General features: G+C 43.1%; 1 protein-coding gene across 1 annotated transcript in view; it reads left to right on the top strand.

Annotated features, from left to right (window-relative positions):
* The window catches only part of LOC106596196 (macrophage mannose receptor 1), a 53,137-nt gene extending 32,523 nt beyond the window's left edge, over positions 1–20,614 (top strand). The window contains exons 16-32 of the mRNA XM_082973171.1: positions 179–217; positions 878–1,041; positions 1,739–1,803; positions 4,099–4,199; positions 4,494–4,636; positions 4,850–4,958; positions 5,269–5,396; positions 7,441–7,485; positions 9,520–9,555; positions 9,745–9,838; positions 9,996–10,228; positions 10,904–11,069; positions 11,857–12,027; positions 12,979–13,095; positions 15,749–15,910; positions 18,347–18,373; positions 18,667–20,614. Of these exons, the coding sequence (XP_082829297.1) occupies positions 179–217; positions 878–1,041; positions 1,739–1,803; positions 4,099–4,199; positions 4,494–4,636; positions 4,850–4,958; positions 5,269–5,396; positions 7,441–7,485; positions 9,520–9,555; positions 9,745–9,838; positions 9,996–10,228; positions 10,904–11,069; positions 11,857–12,027; positions 12,979–13,095; positions 15,749–15,910; positions 18,347–18,373; positions 18,667–18,941 (2,075 nt within the window). The 3' untranslated portion in view covers positions 18,942–20,614. The remainder of the gene's footprint in view (positions 1–178; positions 218–877; positions 1,042–1,738; positions 1,804–4,098; positions 4,200–4,493; positions 4,637–4,849; positions 4,959–5,268; positions 5,397–7,440; positions 7,486–9,519; positions 9,556–9,744; positions 9,839–9,995; positions 10,229–10,903; positions 11,070–11,856; positions 12,028–12,978; positions 13,096–15,748; positions 15,911–18,346; positions 18,374–18,666) is intronic.
* The last annotated feature ends 1,426 nt before the right edge of the window (positions 20,615–22,040 follow it).

Here is a 22,040-nt window from a genome sequence, read left to right on the forward strand (position 1 = left end):
AAGGAAGACATTCAGGATGTAGCGCCTCTGTCTGTGGGACGGAAGTATTTTAGTCGACCTCACGTGCATGATTAGTAACCTTACTGGGACCAGAAGGCTTTAGCTTGGTGAGCTAAAACAGACTTCTCTCTCCTCTTCTCTTCTCCATTCTCCTCCTCTTTTCTCTGTGGCATTACAGGAGTGACCCCACTACCTCCTCCCAACAACACCGTCCCTGGTAAGTTTCCTTGACAGTACGCATCCCATAGCTCCCAGGACTCCCTGGAAAATATTGGCAAGTGTTGATGAGTTGTCTATCACTCTTAAATTAATGAATAAATGAATGAGCTCACCACATTAAAAGTATAAATATTTTGAGGACGCATTGTGGTATGCTAGTGTGAACTTTGGAACGCAGTCCAAACGGCCTATGACAAGTCCCCTCGAGAGACCGAGCGGACAAGCCCCCTTCTAGAGACTACACTAAGCAGATAAGTCGCTTCTGTGGAGACTACACCAAGCAGATAAGTCTCTAGAGGGGACTTATCTGCTTGGTCTCTAGAAGGGACTTATCTGCTTGGTCTCTAGAGGGGACTTATCTGCTTGGTCTCTAGAGGGGACTTATCTGCTTGGTCTCTAGAGGGGACTTATCTGCTTGGTCTCTAGAGGGGACTTATCTGCTTGGTCTCTAGAGGGGACTTATCTGCTTGGTCTCTAGAGGGGACTTATCTGCTTGGTCTCTAGAGGGGACTTATCTGCTTGGTCTCTAGAGGGGACTTATCTGCTTGGTCTCTAGAGGGGACAAATCTGCTTGGTCTCTAGAGGGGACTTATGCTGCTTTGGTCTCTAGTCTAGACCAAGCAGATAACTTATTTGAGTATTTTCTAATCCTGTCTAGAGTATAATGTGACAGAGGATGGCTGGCTGGAGTTTGGAGGCTCTCAATATTTCTTTAATACTGAACTGCTGGCCATGGAGGGCGCCAGACACTACTGTCAACAGAGGCATGGGGACCTTGTTGTTATCAACGGACTAACAGAAAATACATTTCTGTGGAAAAAGGTAAACACCTATAGTTTCGCTATAGTCCTGCTTTCAAACACATTGGCAGAGCTATATACACCATTGGTGTATAGTACTTAAGTAAAAATACTTTAAAGTACTACTTAAGTACTTCTACTTCACTACATTCCTAAAGAAAGCGATGTGTTTTTTACTCCATACACTTTCCCTCACACCCAAAAGTAACATTTTGAATGTTTAGCAGGACAGGAAAATGGTCCAATTCACACACTAATCAATCCCTGGTAATCCTTACTGCCTCTGATCTGACGGACTCACGGCCTCACGGTACACAAAGGCTTCCTTTGTAAATTATGTCTGAGTGTTGGAGTGTGCACCTGGCTATCCGTAAATACAAAATTTTTGCTTAATATAAGGAATTTGATAAATACTTTTGATACTTAAGTATATTAAAAAAACATACTTTAAGACTTTTACTCAAGTCGTATTTTACTGGGTGACTCTCATTTTATATTAAGGTATCTTTACTTTTACTCAATTATGATAATTGGGCAATTTTCCCACCACTGATATACACTGAATCCACAAAACATTAAGAACACCTTTCTAACATTGAGTTGCACCCCCTTTTGCCCTCAATTCGTCGGGGCTTGGACTCTACAAGGTGTCGAAACGGACGGTAGCCCATGTTGACTCCAAGACAGCTAGTCCCTAATGTTAATTGCTCTTTTTTCAGATCAATAAAAAGCGTTTGGGAAACCATTACATTGGGCTAACAGTTGATCTTGATCGCTCTTTCGGGTGAGTATAAAACGAGTAAAAGAAGATTATCAAACAAATAAAAATACAACGTTTTTTATATCACTTCTAAACTAGTGGTGTCAAACTGCTGTTCTATTGCTGCGTTCATGACATTTTAGAAACTCTGAAATACAAGCTTCCTTTCTGGGAGAAATCAATTTAAAAGGCCCTCCAATTGGAGACTTTTCAGACATGCTGAACTCTGACGTCACCTACCAAGAACATAACTTGACAAAACATTATTTATCCAAATCAATTTATTTGGACCTTTTTTTAACACTATAATTTGGATGAGAGCGTGATGGCTGCGCTTTTTGTTCATGGTTGACGTAGCTTCTTAGACATTAGCCAGTTGGCGTTCTCAGTCAGTTCAAAGCATGTGAATGCACACAACTCATTGCTCCGTGTTTAGTAGTTGTATTTCCGAACATTCCGGCATGTCATGAACGCAGCATATTTTCTGTGTATTGTCCGTGTTCTTTCTGTGTTCTATGTCTTGTGTGTTCTGAGTTCTGTGTTCCATGTTTCGTGCAGAGGAGAAGCCACGGCAGGGCCAGGCTGGGCAGTGGCCCTGCCAGATTGAATACTGGCCCACCCAATAAGGCTGGCTTAAAATATAAAAATTGAAATAAATTATTTTGATTTGTTGTTTGTATTGCTTCCTGACTTATCAGAAATGTTGAAAAATGCAGTGGGTTCCAGGGATACCCCACCACCATACACATACAGTTCCTTCAGAAAGGATTCATATCCCTTGATTTATTCTTCATTCTGTTGTTACAGCCTGAATTCAAAATGGATTAAATAGTATTTTTTCTCACACAAATCTACACACAATACCCCATAATGACAAAGTACAAACTTGTTTTTATAAATGTTTACACATTTATTGAAAATGAAATACAGACATATCTCATTTACATAAGTATTCACACCTCTGAGTGAATACATGTTAGAATCACACTTGGCAGCGATTACAGCTGTGAGTCTTTCTGGGTAAGTCTCTAAGAGCTTTCCACACCTAGATTCTGCAACATTTGCCCATTATTCTTTCAAACATTATTCAAGCTCTGTCAAATTGGTTGTTGATCATTGCTAGACAACCATTTTCAGGTCTTGCCCTAGATTTTCAAGTAGATTTAAGTCAAAACTTTAATATCGGCCACTAAGGAACATTCGCTGTCTTCTTGGTAAGCAACTCCAGTGTAGATTTGGCCTTGTGTTTTAGGTTATTGTTCTGCTGAAAGGGGAATTCATCTCCCAGTGTCAGGTGGAAAGCAGACTGAACCACGTTTTCCTCTAGGATTTTGCTTGTGCTACGCTCCATTCCATTTCCTTTTATCCTGAAAACCTCCCCAGTCCTTAACGATGACAAGCATACCCATAACATGATGCAGCCACCACTATGCTTGAAATATGAAGAGTGGTTGTCACGATCATCTAAAGGAGTAGACCAAGGCGCAGCGTGGTTAGAGTTCCACATGTTTAATAAATATGAAACTCACCAAAACAATACAGATGAAAACGAAGCGTGACGTTCTGGGCTGCTCACAGGCAGCTACACAAACACAAGATCCCACAAAGCACAGGTGGGAAAAGGCTGCCTAAGTATGATTCCTAATCAGAGACAACGATAGACAGCTGCCTCTGATTAGGAACCATACTCGGCCCAAAACAAAGAAATACAAAAACATAGAAAAAGGAACATAGAACGCCCACCCCAGTCACACCCTGGCCTAACCAAAATAGAGAACAAAACCCTCTCTATGGCCAGGGCGTGACAGTACCCCCCCAAAGGTGCGGACTCCGGCCGCAATACCTGACTCTAAAGGGGAGGGTCCGGGTGGGACTTCCTTACGGCGGCGGCGTGACAGTGGTACTCAGTGATGTGTTGTATTGGATTTTCCCCAAACATAACACTTTGTATTCATGACAAAAAGTTAAGTTCTTTGCCCAAATTTTGCCAAATTACTTTAGTGCCTTGTTGCCTTATTTTTATTCAGTACAGGTTTCCTTCTTTTCACTATATCATTTAGGTTAGTATTGTGATTGTTGATCCATCTTAAGTTTTCTCCTATCACAGCCATTACACTGGTTTAATGTCTCCATTGGTCTCATGGTGAACTCCCTGAGCGGTTTCCTTCCTCTCCAGCATCTTAGTTACGGACGCATATATCTTTATAGTGACTGGGTGTACACCATCCAAAGTGTAACTAATAACTTCACCATGCTCAAAGGGATATTCAATATCTTATGTTTTGTGTTCTGAGTTATTGTGTCCTGTGTTCTGTCCAGCTGGATGGACAGTTCCCCAGTAGTATTCCAGAGATGGGACAACAACCAGCCGGACTTCAAGAACAACGATGAGAACTGTGTTGCCATGGCCAGCTCCATTGGTGAGCTAAAGATGAGATGAGGCCAAAAAAAAATCCTCTTTTATAAGAACTTCCATTGAGTTATTTTCATTCTGAATCTTGGGGCTGGTTACCACATAACTCAATGGCATGACTAGGTCTACTATAACTGTGTGTTCAGGTTTCTAGCATGACTATAACTGTGTGTTCAGGTTTCTGGCATGACTATAACTGTGTGTTCAGGTTTCTAGCATGACTATAACTGTGTGTTCAGGTTTCTGGCATGACTATAACTGTGTGTTCAGGTTTCTGGCATGACTATAACTGTGTGTTCAGGTTTCTGGCATGACTATAACTGTGGCACTGAAATGAGGTCCATCTGTGAGAGGAGTGGTTCCCCCCCAGTGAACAGCACCGTGCCCCCTACTGCCCCCCCCACAGGAGGCTGCCCCCCGGAATGGATCCTCTACCAGTCTAAGGTCAGTAAGAGGCGAGAATTGATCCTAAGGTCAGAGATCAAAGGTTACACAGGAGGAGTGATATAATCATGGTTATGTGATAATAATATTTTAAATGTCTTTCACATGCAAACAGACGATACAGTTTTACAACATGCTTTGAGAACAGAAGTCTAACTCAAAGTGTTTGCCTATAATCAATCAACATGATTAATTACTTATTTTTGTTTATAGTGCTACAAACTGACTGGATACCGGGTACCTAGAACCTGGCTCGAGGCCAGATCGTTCTGCCAATCGATGGGAGCTAACCTGGCGTCCATCACCAATAGGCAGGAGCAAGGTGAGATTATTTTAACCTCTATGGAGCTGCTCATGCTGTCACAGACTCTATAATGACACAGATCTAAAGATGAGTCCTCTATCTACCTCTATGGAGCTGCTCATGCTGTCACAGTGACTATAATGACACCGATATAAAGATGAGTCCTCTATCTATCTCTATGGAGCTGCTCATGCTGTCACAGACTCTATAATGACACAGATCTAAAGATGAGTCCTCTATCTATCTCTATGGAGCTGCTCATGCTGTCACATACTCTATAATGACACAGATCTAAAGATGAGTCCTCTATCTATCTCTATGGTTGCAGTGTTTCTGACGACCCAGATGACTTCTGGTGCTACTGACCTGTGGATTGGACTGAGTAACTTAAACCGGTTCGCGTTTGTTTGGACCGATGGCCAGGCAGTCAAATACTTAAACTTCGATTTCAAGAAGGTACGCATGTACACACATTTACCTAAGCAATGAGGGCCGAGGGTTGTGTTCCACGGCCAATATACCACAGCTGGTCGTAGGCATGACGACCAAGCAGACATTTACACATTTAAACATAAACAAAACATTTACATAAGACATAATCAATGTTCCCGCCTAAACTGCAGAGAAGCACGAGATTGAACTTCACTCACCTTTCTCTAGTTTTCCTCTTCAGTTAACAGTGTTTCGCTCTACTGTGGGAATTGTAGTCGAATCAGCGCAATGTTAGCCAATTTTAATGTAAAATACCGACACAAAACGAACTATGCAAGACTTAGTATGCAAAACTAATGGTGCAAGAGATTTTCTTGTAGGCAGAGCTCATTGGAGTAGGATTCTATTGACAGGCAGGACTCAGCCTGTACTCTACACAGACCGCTGCCCCATTACCAATCAGAGTTGCAGTAGGCCTATATGCAAATAGCCATATATGGATATGTGCCGTTCACTGTGTTTAGGCTACAGTACGAGTGGTCACCATTTGTCACCAAAGCCCCATATACTACCCACCACTGCGACCTGTATGCTCTCGTTGGCTGGTCCTCGCTACATATTCGTCGCCAAACCCACTGGCTCCAGGTCATCTATAAGTCTTTGCTAGGTAAAGCCCCACCTTATCTCAGCTCACTGGTCACCATAGCAGCACCCACCCGTAGCACGCGCTCCAGCAGGTATATTTCACTGGTCATCCCCAAAGCCAACACCTCCTTTAGCAGCCTCTCCTTCCAGTTCTCTGCTGCCAATTATTGGAACGAACTGCAAAAATCACTGAAGTTTGGAGGCTTATATCTCCCTCACTAACTTTAAGCGTCAGCTGTCAGAGCAGCTTACCGATCGCTGCAGCTGTAAATAGTCCATCTGTAAATAGCCCATCCAACCAACTACCTACCTCATCCCCATATTTGTTTTGTTTTCCTGCTCTTTTACACACCAGTGTCACTACTTGCACATCCTCATCTGCATATATCACTCCAGTGTAAATCTGCTAAATTATAATTACTTCGCCACTATTGGCCTATTTATTGCCTTACCTCCTTACTTCATTTGCACACACTGTATACACATTTTTCTATTGTGTTATTGACTGTATGTTTTGTTTATTCCATGTGTAACTCTGTGTTGTTTTTGCTCACACTGCTTTGCTTTATCTTGGCCAGGTCGCAGTTGTAAATGAGAACTTGTTCTCAATTGGCCTACCTGGTTAAATAAAGGTGAAATAAAATAAAAACAATGGGGCAGTGGTTTCTTCCTACAAAAGTACAAAATGTGTGCATTTCTAGCCATCTTTGAAAAGCCAGTCAGGTAAAGAGCTTTTTTATGTCTTAAAGGGGCGGTGTTGTATTTTGAGGCGGTTTCTTGGGTTTCTTGTCCCTGGGATAGTACCAGAGCGAAGAATAATTTGTCTGATTCTATGTAATAATTGTATGGGAATAATAACTCAAGATGTTTCTGGCATCAAACAACACATTCAGTCACCACCTTGTCTGAAGGACAAGTGGATGAACAGGTTAATGTTAAGTCCTGCAAGTCTCATGGAATGTAGGCCTATATTGAACACCAAACATTTGCTGCTACTGTAGACTGAATGATAGAACAGCTATTTCCATGTTCAAATGTTATGGGATGCATTTTCTCCATTGTTTTTGATGATAGGCCTCTCTGGTAGGCCTACATTATGATCAAAGAGCCAGAGTTGCCTACTTGTCCACTGTTAAAACTGTAACTTAAAGTAGGTACAGTGTTCACAGTAAACGTGCGCTGGAAGTTGCAAATAATTTTCACAACTTTCAAGTTTGCGCAAAGCAGACCTTAAATTTGCTTAGTGGTGAAAATTGAGTAAACATTTCACATAATATACACATACATTACAGCCTGGAACACTGTGTGGCACACTGGACATGATGTATTAGTTTACTTTGAGTTTAATTTGCAAATTGTATCCCTAAACCAGTAATGTTTAATAAATACCCCTAATATATAATATTTTGTTTCTCAATTGTAGAGACTGTCGCAGATGTCCCCATGGCGACGGCGTCACTATCGTCAGGTAAAGTCCCTTTAAACCTTAAGTAAACACAGACGTACACACACAGGACCTAGTGAAAGTCTACATCCGCTTTGCAATCTTCACATTTTGCTGCCTTAAAATGAAGTGAAAAAGGAATTAAATTACATGTTTTTTTCCTACCGATCTACACAAACCTATTCAAAGTGAAAGAAAGTTGGAGATTTTATTTATTAATAAAATAAAATAAAATAAAAAAAGAAAGATGTATTGATTGTGTATGTCTTCACACCGCAGAGTTCATATTTGGTGGAAACGCCCCAGAGTTCATACTTGGTGGAAACGCCCCAGAGTTCATACTTGGTGGAAACGCCCCAGAGTTCATACTTGGTGGAAACGCCCCAGAGTTCATACTTGGTGGAAACGCCCCAGAGTTCATACTTGGTGGAAACGCCCCAGAGTTCATACTTCAAAATACATTACTTGAGAAGAGCCCAGGTAAAAAAGAAAAGGAAAGCGTACCTCCGTCTTCTGAAAATCCCTGGGACTATCCCAGGGACAAGAAACCCTGGTACTATCCCAGGGACAAGAAACCCTGGTACTATCCCAGCGACAAGAAACCCTGGTACTATCCCAGGGACAAGAAACCCTGGTACTATCCCAGGGACAAGAAAGCTTGGGACTATCCATGGACAAGAAAGCCTGGGACTATCCCAGGGACAAGATAGCCTGGGACTATCCATGGACAAGAAAGCCTGGGACTATCCCAGGGACAAGAAAGCCTGGGACTATCCCAGGGACAAGAAACCCTGGGACTGTCCCAGGGACAAGAAACCCTGGGACTGTCCCAGGGACAAGATAGCCTAGGAAAATTGTCAATCATTTAAAAAAAACTTTAAATCTAACTTAATCTCTTTTAGATGTCATTTTAAGGGAGCAAAATGTGAATACTGTGCAAGGGGAAGACTTTCACTAGCGACTGTATTTTACACATATTGTATACACACATTTATACACAAACACAGATATCCACAAACACCCACCGACAGGCCTACTGTACATATGTTTAGATACATATTAGACTGAAACACATTGACTAAATCCCCATCGTTTACATATTATACTGAAACACATTGACTAAATCCCCATCGTTTACATATTATACTGAAACACATTGACTAAATCCCCATCGTTTACATATTATACTGAAACACATTGACTAAATCACCATCATTTACATATTATATTGAAACACTGACTAAATCCCCATCGTTTACATATTATACTGAAACACACGGACTAAATCCCCATCGTTTACATATTATTCTGAAACACATTGACTTAATCACCATCGTTTACATATTATACTGAAACACATTGACTAAATCCCCATCGGTTACATATTATACTGAAACACATTGACTAAATCACCATCGTTTACATATTATACTGAAACACATTGACTAAATCCCCATCGTTTACATATTATACTGAAACACATTGACTAAATCCCCATCGTTTACATATTATACTGAAACACGTTGACTAAATCCCCATCGTTTACATATTATACTGAAACACACTGACTAAATCCCCATCGTTTACATATTATGCTGAAACACATTGACTAAATCCCCATCGTTTACATATTATACTGAAACACATTGACTAAATCCCCATCGGTTACATATTATACTGAAACACACTGACTAAATCCCCATCGTTTACATATTATACTGAAACACACTGACTAAATCCCCATCGTTTACATATTATACTGAAACACGTTGACTAAATCCCCATCGTTTACATATTATACTGAAACACATTGACTAAATCCCCATCGTTTACATACTATACTGAAACGCATTGACTAAATCCCCATCGGTTACATATTATACTGAAACACACTGACTAAATCCCCATCGTTTACATACTATACTGAAACGCATTGACTAAATCCCCATCGTTTACATATTATACTGAAACACATTAAATAAATCCCTGTCGTTTACTTTGCTTATTCTATCTCTAGAACAATGTCTTAATAAATACCATTTGGTTTTCTAATTGTAGTGGTACATGGATATGCTTTCCTCTCGGGCTAGTCAGGTAAGATCCATTTAAACGAACTATCACCATTCAAAATGAGAAATACACACAATAAATTGGATATAATAATATATTAAAAATGTATTATTTAAAGTGTTAGCCTTACATTTTGCTCAAAGCTCTACTATATGACAGAATTAAGTCTGTGACTGTGAATGTTGTCCATTATTGATAATCTTTGTCCCACAGTGTGTTGTGATGGCCAGTTCCTCCTCCATCTTGGGAAAATGGGAAACCAGGTCCTGCAACGACACATACGGCTTCATCTGTCAGCGCAAAGTTGGTGAGCAAAGACATTCTTCTACTTCCTCTTCTTTCTTTCTCCTCCATCTCCTCTTCTTTCTCTCTCCTCCTCTTCATCCTCTTCTTCATCCTTCTTCTGGTCTCCATCCTCAGCCCTCTGATTTGTAATGTGACTAAGTGTTGCTCTGCCCTCCTAGACTCAGGCATCCCAGTCCCGGCCCCGACAGTGTTACCTAGAGGCTGGGTGAAGCTGGCCAACGACTCTTACAAGGTGCTGCCCCAGAACTGTACATGGCCCGAAGCCCGGATGCAGTGTGAGGCTGAGGAGGGCCAGCTGGCTAGCACCCTGGATGAACTGTCAGCAGCCTACCTGGAGCTGCAGGCTCTGAAGCTGCAGACACCACTGTGGATTGGACTCAATAGGAATGAGGTACAGTACAAGCTGTATCTTCAGGTGCCACAGACTCCTCATCAGAATAGGCAGGTTATTGGTACTGTTGGATTCTGGGTGAAACTTTGAACACTGCTATACTAGAGACATGATGGATCAGAAGTAATACTATAGTATCTGAGGGGTGATAGAGAATGGTTGTTACATCAGAAGTAACAAGGTGCTTCTACATCTGCATTGCTTGCTGTTTGGGGTTTTAGGCTGGGTTTCTGTACAGCACTTTGTGACGTAAGCTGATGTAAGAAGGGCTTCATAAATAGAATTGATAGAAGTTAATGGTTATCTGTAGGAGCCAGATGGCTTTGGAATGTGCTGGGTGGATGGGAGGAAGTCACGGGACTGCTGTAAGGGATACGGGTGGGTTTCAACCACTGGGTCGTCTACAGCACCACAAAACGGTGTTCCTCTGAGATAAAGCCTAGGTGTTCAGATTGTCAGGAAAGGCTAGTGTACTGTAATATAACATGGTGTTCAGATTGTCAGGAAAGGCTAGTGTACTGTAATATAACATGTTTTTATCCCAACGCGACTTACAGTCATGCGTGAATACCTTTTGGTATGAGTGGCGCCAGCAGGAATCAAACCGACGATAGTGAAGTTGGAAGCGCCTTGCTCTACCAACTGACTTACAGCTGTAGTGGTTTGTTTTTTCAGACACAAGGCTACTTCAGGTGGATGGACGGCTGGCCCTTAAGCCTGGCCCGGTGGGCCCCAGGCGAGCCCAGCAGAGACCGGTCCTGTGTCTACCTGGATGTGGAAGGCACCTGGAAGACAGCCCTTTGTAACCACACCTACCCCAGTGTGTGCAAGCAGTCCACAGGTGAGACAGTGACTGAACCTGGTGTGTTAGTAGTCACCAGGTGAGACAGGTACCTACCCCAGTGTGTTAGTAGTCCCCAGGTGAGACAGGTACCTACCCCAGTGTGTTAGTAGTCACCAGGTGAGACAGGTACCTACCCCAGTGTGTTAGTAGTCACCAGGTGAGACAGTCTCCTACCCCAGTGTGTTAGTAGTCACCAGGTGAGACAGGTACCTACCCCAGTGTGTTAGTAGTCTCCAGATAGAGACAGGTACCTACCCCAGTGTGTTAGTAGTCACCAGGTGAGACAGGTACCTACCCCAGTGTGTTAGTAGTCACCAGGTGAGACAGGCAACTACCCCAGTGTGTTAGTAGTCACCAGGTGAGACAGGCACCTACCCCAGTGTGTTAGTAGTCACCAGGTGAGACAGGCACCTACCCCAGTGTGTTAGTAGTCACCAGGTGAGACAGTCTCCTACCCCAGTGTGTTAGTAGTCCCCAGGTGAGACAGGTACCTACCCCAGTGTGTTAGTAGTCACCAGGCTAGACAGGCACCTACCCCAGTGTGTTAGTAGTCCCCAGGTGAGACAGGTACCTACCCCAGTGTGTTAGTAGTCCCCAGGTGAGACAGGTACCTACCCCAGTGTGTTAGTAGTCACCAGGTGAGACAGGTACCTACCCCAGTGTGTTAGTAGTCACCATGTGAGGCAGTCACCTACCCCAGTGTATGAAAGCAGCAGGGAGGGAAGGATCCTATTGGTGGATCCCTATGCAGTGCTGTAATCCTATTGGTTGGTTCCCCCCATAGCCTTCCCGCCCACGGCCCCGCCCCAGTACCCCGGGGTATGTGTCCAGGAGGAGGAGGATATCAGTGGTAGGAACAGCCCCTGGTCCTGGTTGCCTTTCCGAGGGCACTGCTACAGCTTCGTCATTAACAACGTCAGGTGGGCCGACGCCTCCACCAGCTGTATACGTAAAGGTAGGAGGAGCCTCAAAACCAAGGGTGTCTCAAAAAATGCCGCCCTATTGAATACCCGTGATTTCTGATAAGTTGACTTGGCAGGAGAGAGACGAGACGAGAGGCCATGTAACACATTTCATTCAGAACTCTTCAGGGTTCAAAATGCCAGATTTGATAGCAAGTTTCATCTTAGATCCAAGGGCATAGTACTTAGTGGCCCCTACACTATGCACTACTTTGACCAAGGCCCTATACGGGGTGCCGTTTAAAAATTGTGCGATTTTGGCCTTTGCCCATCTCCCATTCTCCTCCAAGTGTATACTGGTTGACTGGATTGTTGGAAGAAAGGTGTTTCAGTCTGTGTCCCACCTATCTAATGCTTTAGGACACAGACTGTTACACCTATCTAATGCTTTAGGATACAGGCTATTACACTAATCTAATGATGTAGGACACAGACTGATACACCTATCTAATGATGTAGTACACAGACTGTTACACCTATATAATGATGTAGTACACAGACTGATACACCTATCTAATGATGTAGTACACAGACTGTTACACCTATATAATGATGTAGTACACATACTGAAACACCTATCTAATGATGTAGTACACAGACTGATACACCTATCTAATGATGTAGTACACAGACTGTTACACCTATCTAATGATGTAGTACACAGACTGTTACACCTATCTAATGATGTAGTACACAGACTGTTACACCTATCTAATGATGTAGTACATGGACTATTACACTAATCTAATGCTTTAGGACACAGACTGTTACACCTATCTAATGCTTTTACATCCTGGCGTGGAGTGAGATGGTGAACGCTTCAGGGAGAAAAGGAGACAACTGGAATTGGGATCCAGTATTCCATGAACTCTGCACTTCTTTGGACAGAACAAACCGTAAAGAAAGTAATTGGAGAAGCATTAATACGAATATTGTGTGTGAAGGGGCGTCTCTGGTGAGCATCGAGGATCCTGCCGAACTCCACTTCATAAAGAGCAACCTGGAGTTTCTGAAAGACAGCTACTCTTCCTTCTGGATAGGCCTGTACAAAACACACCTAGGTAACTACCAATCCTTCTGGATAGGCCTGTTCAAAACACACCTAGGTAACTACCAATCCTTCTGGATAGGCCTGTTCAAAACACACCTAGGTAACTACCAATCCTTCTGGATAGGCCTGTTCAAAACACACCTAGGTAACTACCAATCCTTCTGGATAGGCCTGTACAAAACACACCTAGGTAACTACCAATCCTTCTGGATAGGCCTGTTCAAAACACACCTAGGTAACTACCAATCCTTCTGGATAGGCCTGTACAAAACACACCTAGGTAACTACCAATCCTTCTGGATAGGCCTGTTCAAAACACACCTAGGTAACTACCAATCCTTCTGGATAGGCCTGTACAAAACACACCTAGGTAACTACCAATCCTTCTGGATAGGCCTGTACAAAACACACCTAGGTAACTACCAATCCTTCTGGATAGGCCTGTTCAAAACACACCTAGGTAACTACCAATCCTTCTAGATAGGCCTGTACAAAACACACCTAGGTAACTACCAATCCTTCTGGATAGGCCTGTTCAAAACACACCTAGGTAACTACCAATCCTTCTGGATAGGCCTGTACAAAACACACCTAGGTAACTACCAATCCTTCTGGATAGGCCTGTACAAAACACACCTAGGTAACTACCAATCCTTCTAGATAGGCCTGTTCAAAACACACCTAGGTAACTACCAATCCTTCTGGATAGGCCTGTACAAAACACACCTAGGTAACTACCAATCCTTCTGGATAGGCCTGTACAAAACACACCTAGGTAACTACCAATCCTTCTGGATAGGCCTGTACAAAACACACCTAGGTAACTACCAATCCTTCTGGATAGGCCTGTTCAAAACACACCTAGGTAACTACCAATCCTTCTGGATAGGCCTGTACAAAACACACCTAGGTAACTACCAATCCTTCTGGATAGGCCTGTTCAAAACACACCTAGGTAACTACCAATCCTTCTGGATAGGCCTGTACAAAACACACCTAGGTAACTACCAATCCTTCTGGATAGGCCTGTTCAAAACACACCTAGGTAACTACCAATCCTTCTGGATAGGCCTGTACAAAACACACCTAGGTAACTACCAATCCTTCTGGATAGGCCTGTTCAAAACACACCTAGGTAACTACCAATCCTTCTGGATAGGCCTGTACAAAACACACCTAGGTAACTACCAATCCTTCTGGATAGGCCTGTACAAAACACACCTAGGTAACTACCAATCCTTCTGGATAGGCCTGTTCAAAACACACCTAGGTAACTACCAATCCTTCTAGATAGGCCTGTACAAAACACACCTAGGTAACTACCAATCCTTCTGGATAGGCCTGTTCAAAACACACCTAGGTAACTACCAATCCTTCTGGATAGGCCTGTACAAAACACACCTAGGTAACTACCAATCCTTCTGGATAGGCCTGTACAAAACACACCTAGGTAACTACCAATCCTTCTAGATAGGCCTGTTCAAAACACACCTAGGTAACTACCAATCCTTCTGGATAGGCCTGTACAAAACACACCTAGGTAACTACCAATCCTTCTGGATAGGCCTGTACAAAACACACCTAGGTAACTACCAATCCTTCTGGATAGGCCTGTACAAAACACACCTAGGTAACTACCAATCCTTCTGGATAGGCCTGTTCAAAACACACCTAGGTAACTACCAATCCTTCTGGATAGGCCTGTACAAAACACACCTAGGTAACTACCAATCCTTCTGGATAGGCCTGTTCAAAACACACCTAGGTAACTACCAATCCTTCTGGATAGGCCTGTACCAAAACACACCTAGGTAACTACCAATCCTTCTGGATAGGCCTGTTCAAAACACACCTAGGTAACTACCAATCCTTCTAGATAGGCCTGTTCAAAACACACCTAGGTAACTACCAATCCTTCTGGATAGGCCTGTTCAAAACACACCTAGGTAACTACCAATCCTTCTAGATAGGCCTGTACAAAACACACCTAGGTACCTACCAATCCTTCTAGATAGGCCTGTACAAAACACACCTAGGTAACTACCAATCCTTCTAGATAGGCCTGTACAAAACACACCTAGGTAACTACCAATCCTTCTGGATAGGCCTGTTCAAAACACACCTAGGTACCTACCTATCCTTCTAGATAGGCCTGTACAAAACACACCTAGGTAACTACCAATCCTTCTAGATAGGCCTGTACAAAACACACCTAGGTAACTACCAATCCTTCCAGATAGGCCTGTACAAAACACACCTAGGTAACTACCAATCCTTCTAGATAGGCCTGTACAAAACACACCTAGGTAACTACCAATCCTTCCAGGTTGGCCTGTACAAAACACACCTACGTAACTACCAATCCTTCCAGATAGGCCTGTACAAAACACACCTAGGTAACTACCAATCCTTCTAGATAGACCTGTTCAAAACACACCTAGGTAACTACCAATCCTTCTAGATAGGCCTGTACAAAACACACCTAGGGAACTACCTTTACAAAACACACCTACACTTTTATAATAAAAGGGTTCCAAAATGGTTCTTCGACTGTCACCATGGAGAACCCTGGTAACAGCCGAATAGCTCATTTAGGTTCTAGATAGAACCTTTTTCTGTAAGAGTGTAGGTAACTACATGACTAACAACAGACCATGTTGCAGGTCAGTGGAAGTGGCTGGACCAAACAGTGCTGGACTACATTAACTGGGCAGAAGGACAGCCTCAGGACTCTTCCTATGACTATGGATATATGCAATCCTCCGATGGGACCTGGAGCACTGCCCGTTGGGGTGGTAAACCATACATCTGCAAGAAACCCAAAGGTGAGACTGACCATACATCTGTGAGAAAGACGAGGGTGAGACTGACCATACATCTGTAGGAAAGACGAGGGTGAGACTGACCATACATCTGTGAGAAAGACGAGGGTGAGACTGACCATACATCTGTAGGAAAGACAAGGGTGAGACTGACCATAAATCTGTAGGAAAGACGAGGGTGAGACTGACCATACATCTGTAGGAAAGACGAGGGTGAGACTGACCATACATCTGTAGGAAAGACAAGGGTGAGAGGGGAGCACCATGGCACCATGTATCTATTACAATATCCACACAACTTTCTTTCTCACTCCATAGTGTAGTGCACAAATGAATGTCAATAGAACTGTAGGAAATGAAGGGCGTGATGAAGCATTATTTGAGCAATTAGGATAATAGGCTTGGTTTCATGCATGTTAACATCAGAAGCCTCCTCCCTAAGTTTGTTTTACTCACTGCTTTAGCACACGCCGCCAACCCTGTTGTCCTTGCCGTGTCTGAATCCTGGCTTAGGAAGGCCACCAAAAATTCGGAGACTTCCATATCCAACTACAACATTTTCCGTCAAGATAAAACTGCCAAAGGGGGAGGAGTCGCAATCTACTCCAGAGATAGCCTAAAAAGTTCTGTCATATATTCCAGGTCTATGCCCAAACAGTTTGAGCTTCTAATTTTAAAAATTAATCTCTCCAGAAATAAGTCTCTCACTGTTGCCGCCTGTTATAGACCCCCCTCAGGTCCCAGTTGTGCCCTGGACACCATATGTGAATTGATTGCCCCCCATCTATCTTCAGAGTTCGTTCTGTTTGGTGACCTAAACTGGGATATGCTTAACACCCTGGCAGTCCTACAATCTAAGCTAGATGCCCTCAATCTCACACAAATTATCAAGGAACCCACAATGTACAACCCTAAATCCACAAACATGGGCACCCTCACAGATATCATCCTGACCAACTTGCCCTACAAATACACCTCTGCTGTTTTCAATCAGGATCTCAGCGATCACTGCCTCATTGCCTGCATCCGTAATGGGTCTGCGGTCAAACGACCACCCCTTATCGCTGTCAAACGCTCCCTAAAACACTTCTGCGAGCAGGCCTTTCTAATCAACCTGGCCCAGGTATCCTGGAAGGATATTGACCTCATCCCGTCAGTCGAGGATGCCTGGTTGTTCTTTAAAAGTAATTTCCTCATCATCTCAAATAAGCATGACCCTTTCAAAAAATGTAGAACTAAGAACAGATATATTCCTTGGTTCACTCCAGACCTGACTGCCCTCGACCAGCACAAAAACATCCTGTGGCGAACTCCACTAGCATCGAATAGTCCCCACGATATGCAACTGTTCAGGGAAGTCAGGAACCAATACACGCAGTCAGTCAGGAAAGCAAAGACTAGCTTTTTCAAACAGAAATTTGCATCCTGTAGCTCTAATTCCAAAAAGTTTTGGGACACTGTAATGTCCATGGAGAATAAGAGCACCTCCTGCCAGCTGCCCACTGCACTGAGGCTAGGTAACACTGTCACCACGGATAAATCCACGATAATCGAGAATTTCAATAACCATTTCTCACCGGCTGGACATGCTTTACTCCAGGCTACCCCAACCCCGGTCAACAGCTCCGCGCCCCCCGCAGCTACTTGCCCGAGCCTCCCCAGATTCTCCTTCACCCAAATCCAGATAGCAGATGTTCTGAGAACTGCAAAACCTGGACCCGTACAAATCAGCTGGGATAGACAATCTGGACCCTTTCTTTTCCAAAATTATCCGCCGCCATTGTTGCAACCCCTATTAACAGTCTGTTCAAACTTTCTTTCGTATCGTCCGAGATCTCTAAAGATTGGAAAGCTAGAGCCAGCCAGGATGGATGCTGGCGGGGGGGGGGGGGGGCAGTGTGTCAAAGAGAAGGCCAGCAGCTACTGGCGAGCCCTGAGGTGCATGTCCTTTGGCCGCTTACCAATCGCTGCAGCTGTACATAGCCCATCTGTAAATAGCCCACCCAATCTACCTACCTCATCCCCATATTGTTTTTATTTACTTTTCTGCTCTTTTGCACACCTGTATTTCAACTTGCACATCATCATCTGCTCATCTATCACTCCAGTGCTAACTTGCTAAATTGTAACTACTTCACTACTATGGGCTTTTATTTATTTTTTGCCTTACCTCCTCACGCCATTTGCACACACTGTATATAGACTTAATTTTTTTTCTATTGTGTTATTGACTGTGCGCTTGTTTATTCCATGTGTAACTCTGTGTTGTTTGTGTCACACTGCTTTGCTTTATCTTGGCCAGGTCGCAGTTGTAAATGAGAACTTGTTCTCAACTAGTTTACCTGGTTAAATAAAGGTGAAATATATATATTTTTTAAATAGACAGCGTTGGACCTTTTAATAATACCTTGTTAATAATCCTCTCTATTCCACCTCCAGTTCTACCAGAAACACCACCAACACAAGGTGAGTCATGAATGAATGAGCCGATCAATCAACGAACCCACCCATCCATCCGTCAACCCATCATCCATCCTTCAATCAACTAATCAATCAATCAGTCAATGAATGATCAGTCCATGAATGATCAGTCCATTACCACTCTGTCAATTAACCACTCTGTCGATTAACCACTCGGTCGATTAACCACTCGGTCGATTAACCACTCGGTCGATTAACCACTCGGTCGATTAACCAATCAGTCATATCAGTCAAACAATGATAGCCATACTGTAATATTTATTCCTGTGATCCTGCAGTGTCTCTGAAGGGAGGTCAGAGGCGTGTGTATTCAGGCCTGGCAGTGGTGGTGGTATTGGCTACCATTTGTCTGATGGGCCTCACAGCCTTAATGCTCTACAAGAAGATCGGCCGTCCCCTGCCCTCCTTCACCAACCCCCTGGACTTCAGCGCAGGCCGGAGTACCTTCGACAACCCCCTCTACATGGAGCCCGTCACCGAGGTCGAGCCCAACATGGTGGACACTAGCCAGCTGGTCAACCATATGGAGGCTCAGCCAATGATCACTTTGTGATCGGGGGGAGTCAAGGGGGGAGTCAAGGGGGGAGTAAGGTTAAAGATCCAACCCAGGTTAGGACAAGTCATATTTACGTGCACAAGCTTTTGAAAATAATAAACAAATTCATTGGACCAGCGCTGTTAAGAACTAGCTTCAGTCTATGGGTATCTGCTAGCATGAATTAATGCAATGACTGGAAGTCTATGGGTTTCTGCTAGCATGAATTAGCGCAATGGCTGGAAGTCTATGGGTATCTGCTAGCATGAATTAGCAAACTAGCTTCGCTGATGTTTCAATTTTTACCCCATTTATGCAAAGACTTCTGGGATATTAGAATCCTCTTGTCTCGACCTTCACATTTTGAACCTAGAAATCAGGGGATGTGTGGTGAGGTCTGAGGCCGGTTAGGCACTTTCTATTGGACCAGCTGTAGTAACTCTCTTGCATTGGGGACAGTGCGTGTCAGGTCATGCTGGAACAAGAAGCTGAGAAGCTGTCTAGGTGATTTGTCTCCGTTTGTGAACTTTACAATCCCACAAGATCAGCCTTAAAAGGATGATTCAGGATTTTGACAATGATTGATACCATTTTTATGTCTCTAGGTCCAGTATGAAGGAAGTTAGATGTAGTTTTGCGAGCCAATGCTAACTAGAATTAGCGCAATGACTGGAAGTCTATGGGTATCTGCTAGCATGCATTAGCGCAATGACAGTAAGTCTATGGGTATCTGCTATCTATAAGGATTGGTCATTGCGTTAATGCATACTAGCAGATACCCATAGACTTCCAGTCGTTTAGTTTATTAATTCGACCATTTTAAAAACAAGCTCACATAAAACTTGAAAAAGCCATACATTCATGAATAAAATCATAGAGGACAACACACTATGAAGTCTGGGACTTATTTCCATTGTGATACTCTGGAGACAAGCTAGCTAGACAAGATCCAACACAGTATGGCAGTAAAAAAATAAAACATAAACATAGAAGAAGAACATCGATCTCATTATTCCAGTTACATCATAGGGGTTATTCATATGGGCACAGAAGACATTAAAAAGTAAAACTATGTTTGAAGTCATTGCGCTAATGCATGCTAGCAGATACCCATAGACTTCCAGTCATTGCGCTAATGCATGCTAGCAGATACCCATAGACTTCCAGTCATTGCGCTAGCGCTAGTTAGCAACTTCCTTCAAACTGCATGCAGAGATATTAAAATTGCATGCACGGGACTCTGGGTCAGTAGATAAAGGGCCTCATCTGACTCTGGGTCAGTAGATAAAGGGCCTCATCTGACTCTGGGTCAGTAGATAAAGGGCCTCATCTGACTCTGGGTCAGTAGATAAAGGACCTCATCTGACTCTGGGTCAGTAGATAAAGGACCTCATCTGACTCTGGGTCAGTAGATAAAGGGCCTCATTGCCAAAATACCTAAGTATCCCTTTAAGTGTGATGAAATCTTGGTATATTTTGACAGGCTCTCGTTTACTGATGTCAAACTTTTTCGACATTTAAAAATAATAATAATAAGCCAAGGAAGGTGGTCAAACCTGGCTGTCATCTGAACATTGATATTGTCCAAACCTGGCTGTCATCTGAACATTGATATTGTCCAAACCTGGCTGTCATCTGAACATTGATATTGTCCAAACCTGGCTGTCATCTGAACATTGATATTGTCCAAACCTGGCTGTCATCTGAACATTGATATTGTCCAAACCTGGCTGTCATCTGAACATTGATATTGTCCAAACCTGGCTGTCATCTGAACATTGATATTGTCCAAACCTGGCTGTCATCTGAACATTGATATTGTCCAAACCTGGCTGTCATCTGAACATTGATATTGTCCAAACCTGGCTGTCATCTGAACATTGATATTGTCCAAACCTGGCTGTCATCTGAACATTGATATTGTCCAAACCTGGCTGTCATCTGAACATTGATATTGTCCAAACCTGGCTGTCATCTGAACATTGATATTGTCCAAACCTGGCTGTCATCTGAACATTGATATTGTCCAAACCTGGCTGTCATCTGAACATTGATATTGTCCAAACCTGGCTGTCATCTGAACATTGATATTGTCCAAACCTGGCTGTCATCTGAACATTGATATTGTCCAAACCTGGCTGTCATCTGAACATTGATATTGTCCAAACCTGGCTGTCATCTGAACATTGATATTGTCCAAACCTGGCTGTCATCTGAACATTGATATTGTCCAAACCTGGCTGTCATCTGAACATTGATATTGTCCAAACCTGGCTGTCATCTGAACATTGATATTGTCCAAACCTGGCTGTCATCTGAACATTGATATTGTCCAAACCTGGCTGTCATCTGAACATTGATATTGTCCAAACCTGGCTGTCATCTGAACATTGATATTGTCCAAACCTGGCTGTCATCTGAACATTGATATTGTCCAAACCTGGCTGTCATCTGAACATTGATATTGTCCAAACCTGGCTGTCATCTGAACATTGATATTGTCCAAACCTGGCTGTCATCTGAACATTGATATTGTCCAAACCTGGCTGTCATCTGAACATTGATATTGTCCAAACCTGGCTGTCATCTGAACATTGATATTGTCCAAACCTGGCTGTCATCTGAACATTGATATTGTCCAAACCTGGCTGTCATCTGAACATTGATATTGTCCAAACCTGGCTGTCATCTGAACATTGATATTGTCCAAACCTGGCTGTCATCTGAACATTGATATTGTCCAAACCTGGCTGTCATCTGAACATTGATATTGTCCAAACCTGGCTGTCATCTGAACATTGATATTGTCCAAACCTGGCTGTCATCTGAACATTGATATTGTCCAAACCTGGCTGTCATCTGAACATTGATATTGTCCAAACCTGGCTGTCATCTGAACATTGATATTGTCCAAACCTGGCTGTCATCTGAACATTGATATTGTCCAAACCTGGCTGTCATCTGAACATTGATATTGTCCAAACCTGGCTGTCATCTGAACATTGATATTGTCCAAACCTGGCTGTCATCTGAACATTGATATTGTCCAAACCTGGCTGTCATCTGAACATTGATATTGTCCAAACCTGGCTGTCATCTGAACATTGATATTGTCCA

The sequence above is a fragment of the Salmo salar genome, chromosome 03 (assembly GCF_965601325.2).
Source record: "Salmo salar chromosome 03, fSalSal1, whole genome shotgun sequence".
In the NCBI taxonomy this organism is placed as follows: domain Eukaryota; kingdom Metazoa; phylum Chordata; class Actinopteri; order Salmoniformes; family Salmonidae; genus Salmo; species Salmo salar.